Source organism: Alexandromys fortis, unplaced genomic scaffold (genome assembly GCF_014885135.2).
Source record: "Alexandromys fortis isolate MF-2015 unplaced genomic scaffold, M_Fortis_MF-2015_v1.1 scaffold_8_9099976_23576923, whole genome shotgun sequence".
Taxonomy (NCBI): Eukaryota; Metazoa; Chordata; class Mammalia; order Rodentia; family Cricetidae; genus Alexandromys; species Alexandromys fortis.
Window position 1 is genome coordinate 1123922 of NW_026067899.1, and position 16991 is coordinate 1140912.

Genomic DNA, 16991 nt, shown 5'->3' on the forward strand with positions numbered 1-16991 from the left:
GATACATGTCCTGTTAATTCTTGTTCTGCTTTTAACTTACATTTGTCTTCTAACCTGGCAAATTATGTTTGATGAGTAAGCATCAGAGAGAGAGAGAGAGAGAGAGAGAGCGCGCCAAGCCAGAAAAGCACATCCAACTCTTCTGTTTCTTTACAACCCAAAACCAGACTGCAGCTGTTCTTGTTTTGATTTTGACTGGAAGCTTCAATGCTGACAAGTATTTTTCCATGAGACATTACAAAGTGGTCAGTTTGTTGGGCTGCTGCAGTAACTTTTTTTTTTTTTTTGTATGCTCAACCACTGTACAAAAGAAGGCTGAGAACATGCCGCCACTTTAATGCTAGTTTGGATCTTCTAACTCAGGATCCACAAAAGCAAGATGGTGGCGAGGGGCACGACACCAACAGGTCACTTGCACAGCACCTTTTAAAGGGGACATGTCACCATTTCCCCACACTGTGTATTTGCTGTACCGACTCACACCATGCTTGCTATTCCTTTCAGAGTGACTGATTCAAGACAGCATCCAGCTGTTTATCCAAAAATTCTCTAGTAATGGACTGCCTATTTGGAAACAGCATATAAAGATAGCACTTTGCTCAAACACTTTCTGTTGCTGTTGTTCGAACATGAAGAAAGGCCAAAGGGAAAAAAAGAACTGGAGGCAGGCTTGGCTTGATATGAAGGCGGGGAGAAAAGGAAGAGTAGGGGCTTTACGAGTTGGTCCGCCATGATGAACATGAGTACTGCATACCCACCAAAATGATCTTGATTTGCACACCCCTTGCTTTGCTTGTGAGTTAGTGCAGATGGTCAATAAAATTAAGTTGCCGAATCAATTTTGGGCCATGACGTTTCCCTTGTCAATGAAAGCTATTTCCTACCGTCTCGACTTTGATCCTACAAGATCCTTGATGATCCCAGCAGACCCCACGTACTGCACCAGCCTGCTCTCTCTAACATAAGAAGAGAATTCAACCCTATAGAATACCCATGACTCATCTGGAGCCCCACGGGGCATCCAGAATCCCCGAGACCAAAGGGCACCTAGTGTTTAGTGCCAATGAGTACTGAAAAGAATCTTAGCATACTGAGGGTAACATTTATCTATGTGACGCACAACAGGTTTGTTGCCAACCTGACTTTCTGATTTGTAAATCAGGAAGCATTTCACAGTGCTGCAAACCCCATCCTCGTATCCTCGTGTGTCACAAGCTACCGGCTCTAGACTATACACAGCCTCCTCTTAACTCCCTGCTGCTCCACACCGACTCGCTGCAAGGCTGGGATTTATTGTCTCGCTCTAACAAGGCTGATGGTAATTTCCCTGGATTTTAGCCTGAGATGGTAACATCCTGTTCCATCTGTTTTTGTTTGTTTGTTTGTTTGTTTTTAGGTTTTTAGAGTTCTGACATACCAAGGATGCTGTATGGACTGTTTTCCCCCTCCTTGCTCCTTCTTTGGTGAAGGTGGGAACTAACACCCAACCAGAGTCCCGGGAGCTCAGGAAAGGAAGCAGTCACAAATCTCCAGGCCATTCAGACCTTTTGTCTGATGAGCCTCAATAAATGAGATAAATACCATACAGTCAACATTAACTTTAACCATCTTTTTTATTACCTAAAAATGACAAGCCAAATCACTTCAGTTCTGACCATGACAGAAACACGAATATCTCACTAAAATAAATACTAACAGGGTTGAGATGAGTGACTCCCTTGCCTTGGGCACAAAATTTAGGGAGGCATTTTAAAAATATCCCTCAACAATAAAGATAAATGATATATTTTTTTTTATCGCAGTAGTTAAATCAACGCAAAAAACTCACGATGAACAAAATATCCACATTTTAAATAAAGGATCAGCCACAGTGCCTTGCGGAGTATTCTTGGGACCTTAGATGAAAGGGAAAATAAGACATGTCCTGTTTTCATCTAGAAATTTGATATTTCCGTGGCCCACACTAGCTAGCTTTATTCTAGTCCCAAGTTGGCTAGGGAGAACCTGTCCAGCATGGAATTAATGGCACAGCCCTTCCTGTTTCAATATTAATTCAGGGTACGAAACATAGACAGTTATGGTCAAGTCGAATCGCCACCACTAGAAAACCAACGGCCATAATTGTGGCCCTGCTTTGGTTGTCCTTTCAATTAAAAGGTGTTTCCTAGCCCCGAAACTAGTCTTTTTGGTTTCTGGAATCTGAAGATGTCTTGTTACCAAAAGTCTCTATTGCACAAACCACCGCAAAACCCGCTTGGAAAAGCCCATCTATTCAAATCATCAAAAGTTCCTCCGCCCGCGGTAGTTGCCCCGGGTTCTCTCCTTGCCACTCTTGGCCGGAAGTTGCCTGTGCGTCTTCTTCCGGTTCTCCACTTTAGTCCAGCCCCCTTCGCTCACCCTGCTCTCCTCTTCGCCGCCTCTGGAGGCAGCCTCGGGGTGCAGAGGCATCCCGGGGATGGTCCTGGGCGCACTACGCTCATTCGGGTTCCTCTTGAAGTCAGGGGACTGATGAGTGTTCAGTGCTGGCTGGGGCACCCTGTAGTACTTTCCAGAATACCTTTCCCGTGAAGGTGCAGAATGCTGACTTTTGCCCCCGTACCTTCCCCTGGGGGAAGAGTTGAGGGATGCACTCCCGCGGCTGTATTTGTTTCTGCTGCGGTCCGAGTAGCGGCCTCTCTCGGAGGAGCTGTCGGTGTTGAGGCTGGAGAAGCCGCTGTCCCTGGAGTTGAGGTGCAGGGAGGAGAAGTTTTTGGTGAGCCCGTACTGCGTCGGGGAGGAGCTCCTGGAAGGGTTGATGGGTGTGATCTGCTGGTACTTCACGGGCGTCTGGGTGCGCCTCACCGCGGCGGCATAGGAATCTTGGTTGGCAAAGTATGAGAAGAAAGGGGACCCCAGGATGGGGTTGCTCTGGGAACGCTGTAGAGAAGTGTGGGATGCAATCTGCCGCAAGCGCAGAGTGTCTAACCACTGGCAGTCCGCACCTGCAGGGGAAATGTAAATGAGCATCTTCCATGCCACAAAACCGAATGCCTAATTCATAAGCCTGGCTCAGGAAATCAATCTCCGGGCTGCTTGGGGGGCGTGCCAAGCATTGCCATGCATGGAAGTTTCAGGCAAGGTACATAGGCCTTTCTCTTTACTGCCACGAACCCTTGGGCAGACCGGTAAATTGTCATTAAGAATACATAATGTGGTTTTCTATTTCTGCTGCCGTGATTCTAACTGTATTAGGAACCTCATCTCCAAGGAATGATACAGTGTCGCAGCACCGTCTTCCTAAACTGCCACTTCTCTACGGGTTTAGCTTCCAAGAGGCCCGAGTTTGAGCTCCTGTCTGCGGCCATGTGTGCCAAGGGAAGCTAGGCCTCTTCTGCCCACGACAGACATACAGTTGGCAGCAGAGGACATATTGCCGTTCCGTGCAAAGCAGAATTGGTGTGGGGTAGTCGCCTGGATTCCAGGAAGGCATTTCTACTAAATAGGAGAGGAGGTCAGGACTGACACCTGGTGCCTTCAGGGCATCACTGTGTTTCCAGGGCAGCAGACTCAGCAGCGGGCCGTGGGCAAAGCCAGTACAGCAAGGATGACGACAGGAAAGGAAGAGGCCATCCCTCAAGACTCCATAGTCAAACTTGCTTGTTGTACTGCATTCAGAACCTATCACCTTTGGACTTTTAGCGATGGAAGGCAATACATTTTATTCATTTAAATCAGTGTTTGAGGGACTTCAGAGGGTTCCTTTAAATGCAGACTGCTGGTTCTAGACCTAGAACATCTGCTTCGGTACATCTGGAGATGGGTGGGAGGGTGAGCATCTCTGACAGGTTCACAGAGGACATTGCAGGACCAAACTGTGAGACCCACTGAGATAAGTCAGGTGAAGCTGGGTTTTCTGTTACTGGCAGGCAAAATAGGGTGTGACTGATCTAGCAGGAGATCTGGAGTCTTCCCATCCCACTGGAAAAGTGAGTCAAAGGAGTGTGGAGGGAGACAGAAGGGCCAGGGACACAGGCTGAAAATTGAAGGAAGCCAGATGCAGCTTTTCAGAGGGAATCAGTCTGGAGCAAGTTTAGCAGGAAGTGGAAGGTGCTGACTTTTCCGGTGTACACTCTTACAGGAAGAGTAATTTACTGTTTCTTAAAGATTCTGCTTAGAAGATGTAAAGGACATCTATTTGGGGTCTGGGCAGAGTTCTGTTTGGGGAAAGGAACGCCATTGTCACAATGGGGATGTCCTCACAACCTATCCCCAACCCCAGCCTTGTGCCCTGCTATCTGCCACCATCACGTCCTGGTGGTACACTTCATTGGCTAATAGGCGCATTCATGGAGGAAGTACCTCCGTCAGTGTTACCACAGGGATCTGGAACTGAGAGTGATTAAAACAAATGTTTATTTGGTGACATGGTAGGATTTGAGCCATGTAGAACTTAGAAGTCATTGGAAGCTTTTGTGTAATACGAATTTGGCAGTGGGAAGAACAGCCTCACAGAAGAGGAAATACAGGAGAACAGGATGCATGGGGGTTGTCATAAGGATGACACAGATGGTAGTTATAAAGCCCTATAGAAGTAAGATGTGCCCTACAAACATTAGTGTTAGAAGTTATCCTTTCCTCTTGGTCTCACTCTGAGAACACACTCTGTAGCCTGTGATGACCTTGACCTTGCACTGGTCTGCCTGCTTTACTACAGGGGTAAGCTGCCACGCCAGCTAAATGAAGTACGGAAAGGATCATAGCAGACATACCAGGCAACACACACAGACTTAAACATAAAGGGGTTTAGAAGTAGTTGCACGAGAGGAGCATAGAGCCAGATCTACTATGTAGAATAATCTCGGCAGAATAACAAACCCTGAAAAGCCTGACTGTGTGCTGTGCTTGTAGCTAAAGAGTACTGACAAAATGCCAAGCCTAACCTCGTGGTAAATGTTAGTATTCTGGTGCCCCTTGGAAACCTGGCAGTCATCCCTCTGCTTGGCAAGCAGTTCTGGCTGGACACAGACGCAAGGGTCCCTTTAAGAGACAAACTCCACCCACTCCCAACTTCTCTTCCCAGGAGGCAAGCTAGTCTAGGCCTTTCTACCACTCTCTTCTCTCTTTCTTCCCTCTCTCCCTGCTCTCTGCCTCTGTCTCTCTCTGTCTCTGTGTTGCTTTCTCCCCTACCCTCCCAATACCCTCTTCTCAACAAGCTCCACACTCAAGCTCTCTCTGCATGGACTATTCTGTCACCAGCTGCTGTCCCCACCTGCAGTGGGTCCTGCCAGGGTCCCACTTGTGCGCCCCTATCTTTTTTGGTGTTGTTTTTCCAAACAGGGTTTCTCTGTCTCTTTGTTGCCTGCCCTGGAACTAGCTCTTGTAGCCCAGGCTGGCCTCGAACTCACAGAGATCCTCCTGCCTCTGCCTCCTGAGTGCTGGGATTAAAGGCGTGCGCCACCATAGCCCGGCTTGCGCCCTTAACAGTAACACTGTACCCTGATGGTTATTTGCAAAACAGTATAACCAAACCAACTCTGTTGACAAAGGTGGTCAGACCTCGCATGATGTCAAACAGTTTGCTGATGGCTTTTGAATGTTCTTCAGGATTCTGTCCACCCTGGCTGGTGGGTATTTAAGGATATTTGTCCTGCATGGCAAGTCAGGCCTTACAGTGGTCAACATAAGGGCCAGGCTGTCAGAATTCAGTGACACTTGCCACTGGGGACAGTAGGTTAGAGTCCTGTCTTTGTCTCCACGCCTGACAAAGAGCCCTCTGGCATGCTGTCGCAAAAGTACTCTTCTCTTGGAGAGGAGGAAGTGCTGATCAATAAGGCTGCATTTCTGCTGTGCTTTGTGGGGTGTCTCATGGGTAAGAGGGAACTGCAGACGACTTTGTATCCAAGCACCTTCAACATACTTGCGAGCTTGTCTCAGTCCTGCAGTTATTAGAGTTCCGAGCCTACAAGTACGGAGTAAGAACCTTTGCTTGAGTTCACCAAAGAATGACCAATTTCCTCACCAGTCAGCTGACCTTCAATGTTTTTCTCAATTTTTAAGATTACTATCACCATTATTTATCATGTACATTAAATTTTTTCTCTTTACTTTAAATTTCTCAGCAAAGAGAAATTTTCTCTTAAATTTTAAAAAACATCTATTTATTGTGTATGTGTGTGTGTATGGGGCGGACAGCACATGCCATGAAGTCTGTGTAGAGACTAGAGAACCACATATATGAAAGAGTCATTCAGGCTTGTGGGCCTTTGTATGCTCAGCTGTCTTGCTGAACCTGTCATCTCCGTTCCTACGTTACTCTTGTTTTGTTCAAACTTCTCCTCCCCTCCCCAGCTCCCTTCCTCCATCATTGCTGTGTTTTGTTACTGGTGTTCGAGACTCATGAAGTACTCGTGGCTAGAGATGTATCTGGGTTGGTAGTGTGCTTGCCTAGCATATGGAAAGCCCTGACTCCATCCCCGGCACCCATCAAACTGCGTGTGGTGGCCCACGCCTGTACTTCTAGCACTTTCGAGGCAGAGCCTGGAGAATCAGAAGTTCAAGGTCATTCTCAGCTATGTGAAAACGATTCCAGGCCAGCGAGGGGCACACAAGACTCTGCCAGAATGAAAAAGCAAAGACAAGAAATACTGGTCACAGCGGTGGCTTCGTAGGAATGCTAGCTAGAAGACTTTTAGGAACTGAACAAGCAGATGTTTTTGCCATTGCAATGTAGCGAAACTACTTTCCATCATTCGAGTTATCCAGATATTAAATCTGAGCAATGTGCTCACATTTAAATATATGTTTATAAATACGACTCTATAATCTATTTATAAAAACAATATTAATGGGTGAATATGATTAAAGTGCACTGTACATATGTATGACATTCTCAAAACTTAAGACACACTTTGAAAAAGCAATATTAGAAAACTGAGAGGGAAGTACTGTTAGACAGCCGAGCTGCATGCGGCCTGGCGCTCACCTCCGTGGTGGGCATGGCATAGCTAACCTTCTGGACTCAGGCGCACGTGCTGTGCTCTGACACTAACTTACTTGAGTCAGATCTGCTACCAGGGTTGCCATCGGAGTTGGAGAATAGCGTCTGGATGGCAAGCTGGACTGCTTTCACTTCATCCTGAGGCTTTGTTCTACTCCACTGAATGCAGTGCACATGCTTGGTGAGTTTCGGAGATCTGACGTCACTCTGTTAAATCAGAGTTGAAATATATTTTCAGAGAGATATTTTATAATGTTAAATATAATTTTATTTAAATATAATTTAACAAATATAATTTAATTTTATTATTAAATATAAAATAAAATTTTAAATGGTAAAAGACATGAAACTTTAAATCTCTCTTAAACAAAAGTGTAAGGTATTGCTAATTGTTTTGTATTGTACAGAAGATCTTGTTGATTTTTACAACACAATTGGGTTCCCTTTAAGGCTTAAAATGTCGCTACTGACTTTCTGCTATGCTCATAGTGAGTTCTTACTGGGTGCCCAGATTTGACCTTGCCCACCCGTCTGGCTTCATCCTTGTTCTCTGTGTCCTAGGGACTTGCACTTGGCGTCCATATGGCTCTTCTCTGACCACGCAACCAACCATTTTAACCTCTCACTCTCTGACAGGGTTTATTTGTGGCTGGGTTATTTTCTACCCCTGTCGCAGGTAGTGCCAAATGTGTACATTTTAATAGTATGTTTTTTTTAAAGGTTTATTTATATGAGTGCTCTATCTGCACGTACAACTTTATGCCAGAAGAGGGCACCAGATCCCACTACAGATGGCTGTGAGCCACCATGTGGGTGCTGGAAATTGAACACAGGACCTCTGGAAGAGCAGCTTTTAACCACTGAGCCATCTCTTCAGCCCCCATGTTTTCTTTTCTTAATGTAACTTTTTCTTTCTTTTCATATAAAATTCATGGACTCCATTAATTTGGTGATAACAATAAACTTCCCCAGAGTTGGGATGTGTGCTGGTCTTTTGAACAGTCACTGATCTTCTCTCCTGAACTCTTATTTCCAAGTGAGTTCTACTCACTTTTAACATTATTAGATGGGATATACAAAGTGTTCAATCCATATCTAATAAAAGTATAGGAAAGGCGTTACCCCCAATTCTATTGTGTTATCTTTTCTTCCTAATACTTCATTAGGGAAATTGCATTCATCTTTGCATGTGCATGCCGGTATGTAATTTGCCTCCCAGTAAACCCACATACTAACCTATAAGCACCCCGAGAGATCAGAAAGATCCCGGCTCACTAACAGAGGGTGGAACTCCGCCTCTGTCTTCAGGAGCTTACCTCATACGTGACCGTGCACTCCACAGTCTGATCCTCCACTATCCCTAGAATCCACTTCTCCATTACAAACGGTGGCTGAAACACATAAGTTAGGATAGCATAGTGTCAGAAGACAGCCCGTGCAGCCGTGTTTCATAGAGGTCAGCTGTGCCACACACAGTTTTCAAACAGGGACAGAATACTAGATTATCATAAAATCATGCTGGCTTACAACATACTTGTATTTTGAGCGTTGCTATTTTTATACATTTGCGACCAATATCTTTGAGTGACTGAATGAATTAGTGCTTGTCCTACTGATGGGTAGGTGGTAAGTCCTGATTTCCCAGTTTTCTGTGTTTTTTTTTTTTTTTTGGTGGGGGAGATAGGTCTGGCTGTGTAGTCTTGGCTCAGAGTTGGTTGATGATCCTCCTGCCTCAGCCTCCCAAGTATTGGGATCATAGTTGTACCTCCATGTAGGTCCTCAGTCCTCTCCGGGGTGATAAAACATGACTCCATCCTTTCAGTAGGTTGTTAATTCATGCTGCTGTTTGAAATGGTAGCCTAAAGCTTTGTCAACAGTAAGATAAAGCCATGACAACATGAGAGGTCCCAGAAGTGTCGTCCAGAGGGTAGGCCGTAGCTTGCATAGTGTCTTTGACAATCAGTTTTCTATCTGCCAGGCTATTATGCCAGAGGCTTGTACAATGAAGACAGCGTGGTGTTATTTTACCATCAGATTAAGACAAAAGACTAATGAGGCCTATATTTTGGATCTTATGTTAATTCTGATGAAAATTATTTTTATCATTTTTTTTCTCTTTCTCTTATCCTTCCAGGTTGGGGCTATAAAACAATGGCTGTATATAAGTTGGGTATAGATTATAAAACAGATCTAACTGGGCTGGTTTTACATAAATTAAGACTGTTATTGCTTCTATTGTTTTTGTAAGGTTCTATAAATTTCGAATGACTTTTCTAGTTCTGTTTTGCCTGTAAGCCCCATTGATGTGTGTTGTTTTGTGCTGGAGCATGATGGCAGAAGCAGCCAGTTCTACAATTGCATTGTGTTATTTTTGCACGGGGCAACTTCTTTCTTATGGTAAGCAATGGCTACATCTTCTTAAGACATAGAAGCAAGGGGACAACAGTGGCAACTAGAGAGGACAGAAATGGGACCCAGGGGAGAGCATCTATCCTTTCTAGACATCAAAATACAATATATCCCCACAACATAAGGAAACATTAAGCCAAATCATAGCCTTTCTGTTAAGGTAAGCAATACTATGGAAGTGAATCCCAGTTATGTAGAGGGATCTAACAATGAATTCCATACGAGCCTCCTATGAGTCTACTCAAGTTACAAGGACTCAGTCATTTAACCATCTTAGGTCTGTGCAGAGAACACGCAAGTCAAATGCCATGGCTTTGTAGACTCATTTTGTTTCCTACTTATGTCTGTACTCTGGTTCTTTGCAAAAAGCTTTATTTTTCCACTGAAATTCAGTGCACAGTTAGGTTAGTCGTGGGCCAGCGCTGATGTTTACTTGAGGTCAGGATGACCGTAATACTGATACTCTACCTACCATGCAAATCTTATGCTTTTTGTTTTCTAGTATGGCTGGGAAAAAAACTGACTTCCTTCCATTCTGAGGAGTAACTTAAGCATTTCTACTGGATTTTCTTCGAGGTTCCAGTGATTTTGGACTAGTACAAGCCCTCCAACCACTCTAGGAACTTCTGGTGTGAATTCAGAGACGCTTAACGGAATAGAGCAGCCTGGGGATACTGCTCAGGGGTGGAGCTATTGTCCAGCCTGCCTATCACCAGCAGCGAAGGGGAAACAAATGAGGTCTTCATCATCACAAGTTTTTTTTTTTTTTCAAAGTTTAACTCAATCCAGTTTGAAGTAAATATTTTCATTGATAGCATTCTCTTTAATAAATGGTAAAATATTTAGAAATGTAGGATTTTAAAAAAAACTTAAATGATACTTTTTTTGTTTGCAGTGCTTTTCAGTTCACACAGCATAAGTGGAATTTTAACACAAAAAAATTATTCTCTCAATCTGCTAAATAAAATGTGTCTTTCAAGAGCCAGCCCGAAGCTGAGCTGATGTGAGCATCCAGGAACACAAAAGCCCACTGCTGGGGCATTTTAATGTCTTTGTTTGATATCTGCGAATTCAAAAAAGCTTTTAAGCTGTAAATAGAACCTTACCTTTGTCATCTTTAAAATCTCGGCATCAGGGAGGCTGGTGTTGAAAGTCACGTCTTTTATGTAGGTTATTGCGATTTCGTCCCCATCCATCTCCATATACATTTTCCATTTACAGTCCTGGAATTAAGAGCAAAATTACAGAATCGAGAGAGTGAAACAATTTTATTTTCATTTTAGTGTTTTATAACACACAAAGTATTCTGAATGAAGTAGTGTGGGAGTGTTTCATTTTTCCTCTTTCAAAAGAAGACATGAAATTAGACCCTTTTGTACATCTAATAACCCCAGTTAGTGCAGCTTTGAGACAACATTTGTCAGTTGAGGGGTTTTGTTAGAGGAGTCACAAACTCAGAAATCTAAAGGGGCCAGGCAGAATACAAGTTTGAGTAAACCTGGGCAGTTACGTTATGGAGCCTTAAGATGGAACCTCTCACAACAGATCTATATAGTGTACATATTAAATATCACAAGGATATTTTAATTTTATCATTCATATAAAAATCTTATTCCTCCTTTTCCTTTTTTTTTTTTTTTTTACTGTGTTGCCCTCTTGATCTGCCTACCTCCATTTTCCAGAACTGATAATCTGATAATGGCTGAAGACACAGCTCACCGTCCTCTCGGTGAGGACAGGAACACTGCAGATGGGACGACTTATGGTAGCTGACAGCTGAGCAATTATGGGAGGCACAGGGATCCTGGAAGTCTGGGCAGTCGTCCTAAAGGCATAGTCACTGCCCAGCCTCTATGATTGTTCCCATGAAGGAATATGAGTCCAGTTTTGCTCGGGCCTTCAATGTTTCATGAAAGCTAGAAATTTGGATTCTTGTGTGCAGCTACTTCATTTTTAATGATGTTATATCAAAATTAGAACATTACTATGATGTAGTTCTGTATATCATTGGTCACAGGGAAATGTTAATTCAAACCACAGGGAGTTACTATCACACACCAGTGGAGTGCCTAAGGCTGATACCATTGAATGTTGGTTAGGGTTTGAAGCTACTGGAACTCCCATGCTCTGCTGTAACATATAAACAGTATAATCACTTCAGAAAATCTTTTGGCAGTTTATTACAGAAATAAACACACACACATGACTAAGAAATTTTACTTGTAGAGGTCTTTAACACATGGAAATGGAAAAGGGTTTGTCTGGGTACTTTCTTAGAAGCTTTATTTTAATAGCTGGTACAGCTATTAATGTTAATTAAAAAGGGAATAGAATTACTGCACATACCTAGAATGGACAATATGGAAATTGCTGGTACACTCAGGAACACGCATGCATCTGAGAACACAGTGAGTGAAGGGAGAAAGAACCTGAGGGTGAGGGCACTTTGCCCTCAACAACGTTCCTCTGGGACGGTGAGTGTGAGAGAACTTTCTGGAAGTGGTAGGGCTCTTTTGACAGAGCTTAGGGTAACATAAGGATATGTGCACACTCGTCAAAACCAGTATACATAAGCTCTATACATTTCTTATTGAATCCTGGTGAGTTCCTTTGGAGTGTATTATGAAGTCATTTTTGCTCAGTCAGCTGGAGAGATAGATGAGTGATAAACGAAGTAAGCGGAATAAAATGTTAATAGTCTGGTTGATAAAAAAACACTAGCGTAAAAAGAATTTAGTAATAAAACATTACATATGTATGCAATTCAGATTCTACCTCTGGACTATAAATTGACATTGTCTCTTGCATTTTTTTCCCCAAGTCAGGGTTTCTCTGTAACTTTGGAGCCTGTCCTGGAACTAGCTCTTGTAGACCAGGCTGGTCTCGAACTCACAGAGATCTGCCTGCCTCTGCCTCCCGAGTGCTGGGATTAAAGGTGTGTTTTACCACCGCTCTGCGGTCTCTAGCATTTTTTGCGGAGCCAAGGGTTGCTGGCTGCTTAGATCATGTTATTTTATTTGGCATTCATTATAAGCCTTAATAAGAATCCATAATAACTCATAAATATCCAAGTCAGGTTTCTTTCCCCTTTTAAATCAGTGAGGAAAATGAGGCCCAGACAGATGAAGGAGTTTTCCTGATGGAAAACTTGACCAGTGGTGGTAGAGATGGATGGGGCTCCATCTGGGAAAGGTGGCTGAGGGGATACCAGTGGGGAAGGCAGTAGAGGGGGACCGAGCTCACTGCTGGTTCTGCTCAAGAAAAGGATTCATGTATCCCAGGCTGGCCTCAAACCTAGTGCTGGCAGCACCACAAGGCCGGTTTAGTAAATAGAAGGACTATGTTATTAGCTTCTTCCATAAATGGAACATGTACAACTAATTTGGTCCTCCCCTGCGCCAACATGTCTCAATACAGCCTTGCTAATAAGACACAGATGTCTGGAAGTACAGTGGCTATTAAATGTGATTGACAGCCAGAGAGTCTCATTTTTGGTCAAGGTAAGGCGCACAGAAAGACGAGCTAATTTGACTGCGATCACAGAGGTAGCTAATGGCGAGCTGAGTTTGGACTTGAATTAGCGTAGTCTCTTTTGGTGCTGTGAAGAGCAGGTCTCCTGTGTTCATTTTCCATCACTCTGATAAATATCTGATCTAATCAACTTATAAAGAGAAGAGGTTTGTTTTGTCTCACAGAATTGGAGGGTTTTCATTCATAATCATTTGGCCATTGCCTTGGGGCCTGTAGTAGGGGTGGTGGATCATAGTGGGAGCTATGCCCTGACCAAGAAGTACAAGAGAGGTTGGGAGCCAAGGGTCCACTTTGAGAGTATGTCCCCAGTGACTTGAAAGCACCCACTAGGACAGCTCATTAAAGGTTCCACCACCTCCCAATAGCTCTAAGCCGAGGACCAATCAATCCGTTCAGACACGGCTTCATTGCAGATTTAAGCCACCGCATTTGCCCTCTGAGTCCTGAACTTTTCCCTGTTAACCAGTTAGTGCAGGGCAAACAAAGGTATGGGGACGTTCCGTCCTACAAAGAGAGAGTTGGGGCAAAACTGCAGACAGCCCAGGTTCTCCTTGTTAATCCATCGTCAGGACCCTGTCTCCACAAGATTCAACATAGCCAGTTTCACGTCCATCACTGCAGCAGGTATTGTTGGAAGTGCATATAGTACTACTGGAACCACTGAGCTCCATGCCCAGCTGCAGTGAACCATCCAAACCAGAAACAGCCGGCTTGTCTTGTTGCAGATGCAAAGACAAGGCAGGCCACGATTACCCTGGATCTTAATTTCTTTTTTTTTAAGGGTTATAAATTTAGGCATTTTCATGTAGCATTTTAAATTATTTTTATTGAGCTATATATTTTTCCACTCCCCTTCCTTCCTCTCCCCTCCTCTCCTACCCTCTCCCATGTTCCCTGTGCTCCCAGTTTACTCAGGAGATCTTGTCTTTTTCTACTTTGCATGTAGATTAGATCCATCCATGTATGTATCTCTTAGGGTCCTCTTTGTTGTCTCTGGATTTTAACTTCAAACCTAGATTCCTACCCAGGATGACTGTACATGACAGGAAGGATCATCCTGGTGTGCCTTTCTAGAGAGAATCACCCTGGCCCACAGGGAGATAAGAGCCCAGCTTAGCAGAGGGGCTGAGCACAGGAACTGTTTATGCTGGAACTCTGGGACTTGGGGCAGCAAACATCGTCCTTGCAACAATCCATCAACAGCACTGTTCTGCTGGTCTGTAGGAGAAACGTGACATCTTGTTGGGGAGAGGGCAAGTTTTGCATTTGGAATGTGACAAATAGGAGAACTCTTCTAGCTGCTCAGGACACGGACACTTCTCTGATCACCTGTTGAGACACCTGGACAATTCTAGGAGCCCATGTGTGCCTGATGGAGGATGAGAAAGCATCCCAACTAACTGCTTCAGGATCGCCAATTATATGGAAGCATTTCATGAATTAAGATTCTAGGCCAATTAAAATGGGGATTCTTGCCCCGTGGAGATAAAATCCTAAACAACACGCAGTTGATGCTAACTGAAGTATCTCTTTGTGAGGGCTCACTGTTACCCACTTTGTGAGCTGCTTACAGGTCCTTGGAGTTCCAAACTAGCTGAAATGATCAAACACAGACAAAGAAGGAGGGAAGAAGGAATGGAAGAAAAGAGAATAGTAGAGATGGTGGTAGCTTTTCCAGATAGGGGAAAACCCAATATTAAAATAGCACAAGCATACCAAACTTCAAAGTTCTGGGAATTCAGAGGCAATATGTTGTTGTTAAACATACATTTTCCCCTACCAAATTAATTGGTGCCATCAACACCATAGATTAATTGTCCACAGTAAAAATCCAGTATCACTCTGGATGCTTCAGAGGGAAAGTGGCCCCCAAGCTTTTCCGGATTACCTTTTCCTAAGAAAACAGACATTTAGAATCAACGTGCTTTCCCACCGAGGTACAATCTGCATGTAGTGAGAACACAGGTTTTTATCTGTAGAGGTCACAGAGTTGGACTCGGGTCTACTATACCCATGTAGCCAAAAAAGCCAGTAAGGCATCTCCAGTCCTCTAAAATTTCCCTTGCCCCAGCATGCCCGCTTCCCACCAGCCGGAAGCTGCCACGATTTCCATTTATGTTGCACAGATTCAACGTTATGCGGCCACTCGCATTCCTTGGGCATCGTGGTTTCAAGATCTATTTAGGCTATGTAACCCTTATGGTCTACGCTGTTCTAGAGAACACAGTTCCTATTTTATGGATGAAGAAATTGAGGCTTGGATACTGGAGAAATACAGCCAGCCTCGTGGAACAGAAATTTGTGTCCTAGATGCATCAAGTTGAATCTTAGAGGCACTGGCTTCCAAATCCTCCCACCTGCTCTGCGCTTTGCATAAATGGAGAAAAATAAAAAAAATCACCCACTGAGGAAGTGCTTAAAAATATAACCTCGAGGGGTCAGAAGAAACTTCCTGAGAAACCCGAGCAGGGAGAGAGAGAGATGCAGTCATAAGCAACTGACTGACTTTTGCGGAGTGTAAGAAGCAATCCCAGATGAAAACAAAACCCACAAAAATAATCTTGGTCAGGGCTGTCTAAAAAGTAGGGGGATGCTGCTGATGGGGGCCTCTGAAGGCGCCCTTACATGTGTCACCATTATCCAGCTCAGCTGCCGGAACCTGCTGTGCCGAAGGCAGGAGAGTGGCATGTCCCGGGAAAGCACCTGGGTTATTTATCATTAAGTATAACCCCGCCACACTGTATTTTATTATGCCGTCTTTGGAAGGGAGATAATACAAGTATGGTTAATTTGCTTCTCTTCTTCATCTATACAGTGGCATGACCCATTGCGGCTTTGTCCCAGGAAATTGTTTTTTTTTTTTTTCAACCCCAAAGAAATCCACAAGAAAGTCCCCCTAAAAATCCCATTAATAACCTCTTTCAACCGCGTATAGGTTGCAGGGTCTGGAACTAAGAATGTTTTAATCTCCCCAGCAAAACAATGTCTCATAATGATGTACAGGACTGTTGCCGCACTGATGAAGAATCATACATAATTCAGCACCTTTCCCTTTGGCACAACTGTGATATCCTCATTAGCCGTGGCTCACAGTGTCTGTCAGATGGTGTCCATGCGAACGCAGGCATTACATTGTCTTTGAGATGTGCAGCTGCTTCCATGACACTGCCAGTATATAAAAACATGACGCCAGTTTGTTTTATTTAGTGCTAAACCTTCCAGTTTGTAAAAACAAGGCTGACACGGAGCCTGACATGAGGCAGTGGAAATAATTAGCTCCCATTTTCTCAGCCCCCGGTCCCCCTCTCCCTGCTGTGCTCTCTTTCCACTAAACCACCACATGTCAGTCGGAATGGGAGGCAATTAGTGGGCTCATTTCAGTCCCCACAACTGTGCTGAAAAGAAAGTATTTATGACGGCACAATGAGCAGCTGAAAGATTAAATAACATTTGCCTTTTGAAAAGAAAATGACTTCTAGCTAAATGGGCAATTTTTGATTATTCTCAAACAAGCTTAGAGTAGTTGGTTTTTTAAAATACAAGAAAGGAAAATGAGTCATTTTTAGGTGAAAGAATCAAATAAAACTTGACACAGTAATGCAAATAACTGATGTTTTATTGCAAAATATGTAAATGTGTTATACCCTTAACAATGGCTTGTGTCTAAGGTCAGGGCAGACCGGTGCCAAGTAGACACCAGTGGAGATAAGGTTGTTCTGTCGCCTTTCGGGGGGGTTGTTCTTGGAGGTATGGATGAAAGGGGACCTCAGGGAAGATAAAGGGGAGCAAATCGAGTGAGCCACACTTTCACAGGATGCATTATGCTTGAGTACCTAAGGTGGTTCGGGTGCTAGTTAGCAGGCTCAGAAAGGGCTTTAAAAATTGTATTTAAAAGCGGAAGGTAGTTGTCTTTAAAAAAAAATAGTTTTACTATTTATTAAGAATATTCTGTGTTGGACTGGGTTTCTTAATGAATATAGACAGAACCTGACTTATCTAACTACTCATCCAATTCTTTCAATACTGAGAGATTTGTTGCCTTTCTAATTTTGACTCAGGACCCTCAGAATATAAA

General features: G+C 43.7%; 1 protein-coding gene across 2 annotated transcripts in view; it reads right to left on the reverse strand.

Moving 5' to 3' along the window:
* Positions 1 to 1594: 1594 nt before the first annotated feature.
* Positions 1595 to 16991, reverse strand: part of Map3k20 (mitogen-activated protein kinase kinase kinase 20) — a 147074-nt gene continuing 131677 nt past the window's right edge. For both annotated transcript variants that reach the window (XM_050121435.1, XM_050121443.1), the window contains exons 17-20: positions 10492 to 10608; positions 8293 to 8367; positions 7033 to 7183; positions 1595 to 2981 (exon numbers count right to left, since the gene is read on the reverse strand). In XM_050121435.1, the coding sequence (XP_049977392.1) occupies positions 2281 to 2981; positions 7033 to 7183; positions 8293 to 8367; positions 10492 to 10608 (1044 nt within the window). In that variant the 3' untranslated portion in view covers positions 1595 to 2280. The remainder of the gene's footprint in view (positions 2982 to 7032; positions 7184 to 8292; positions 8368 to 10491; positions 10609 to 16991) is intronic.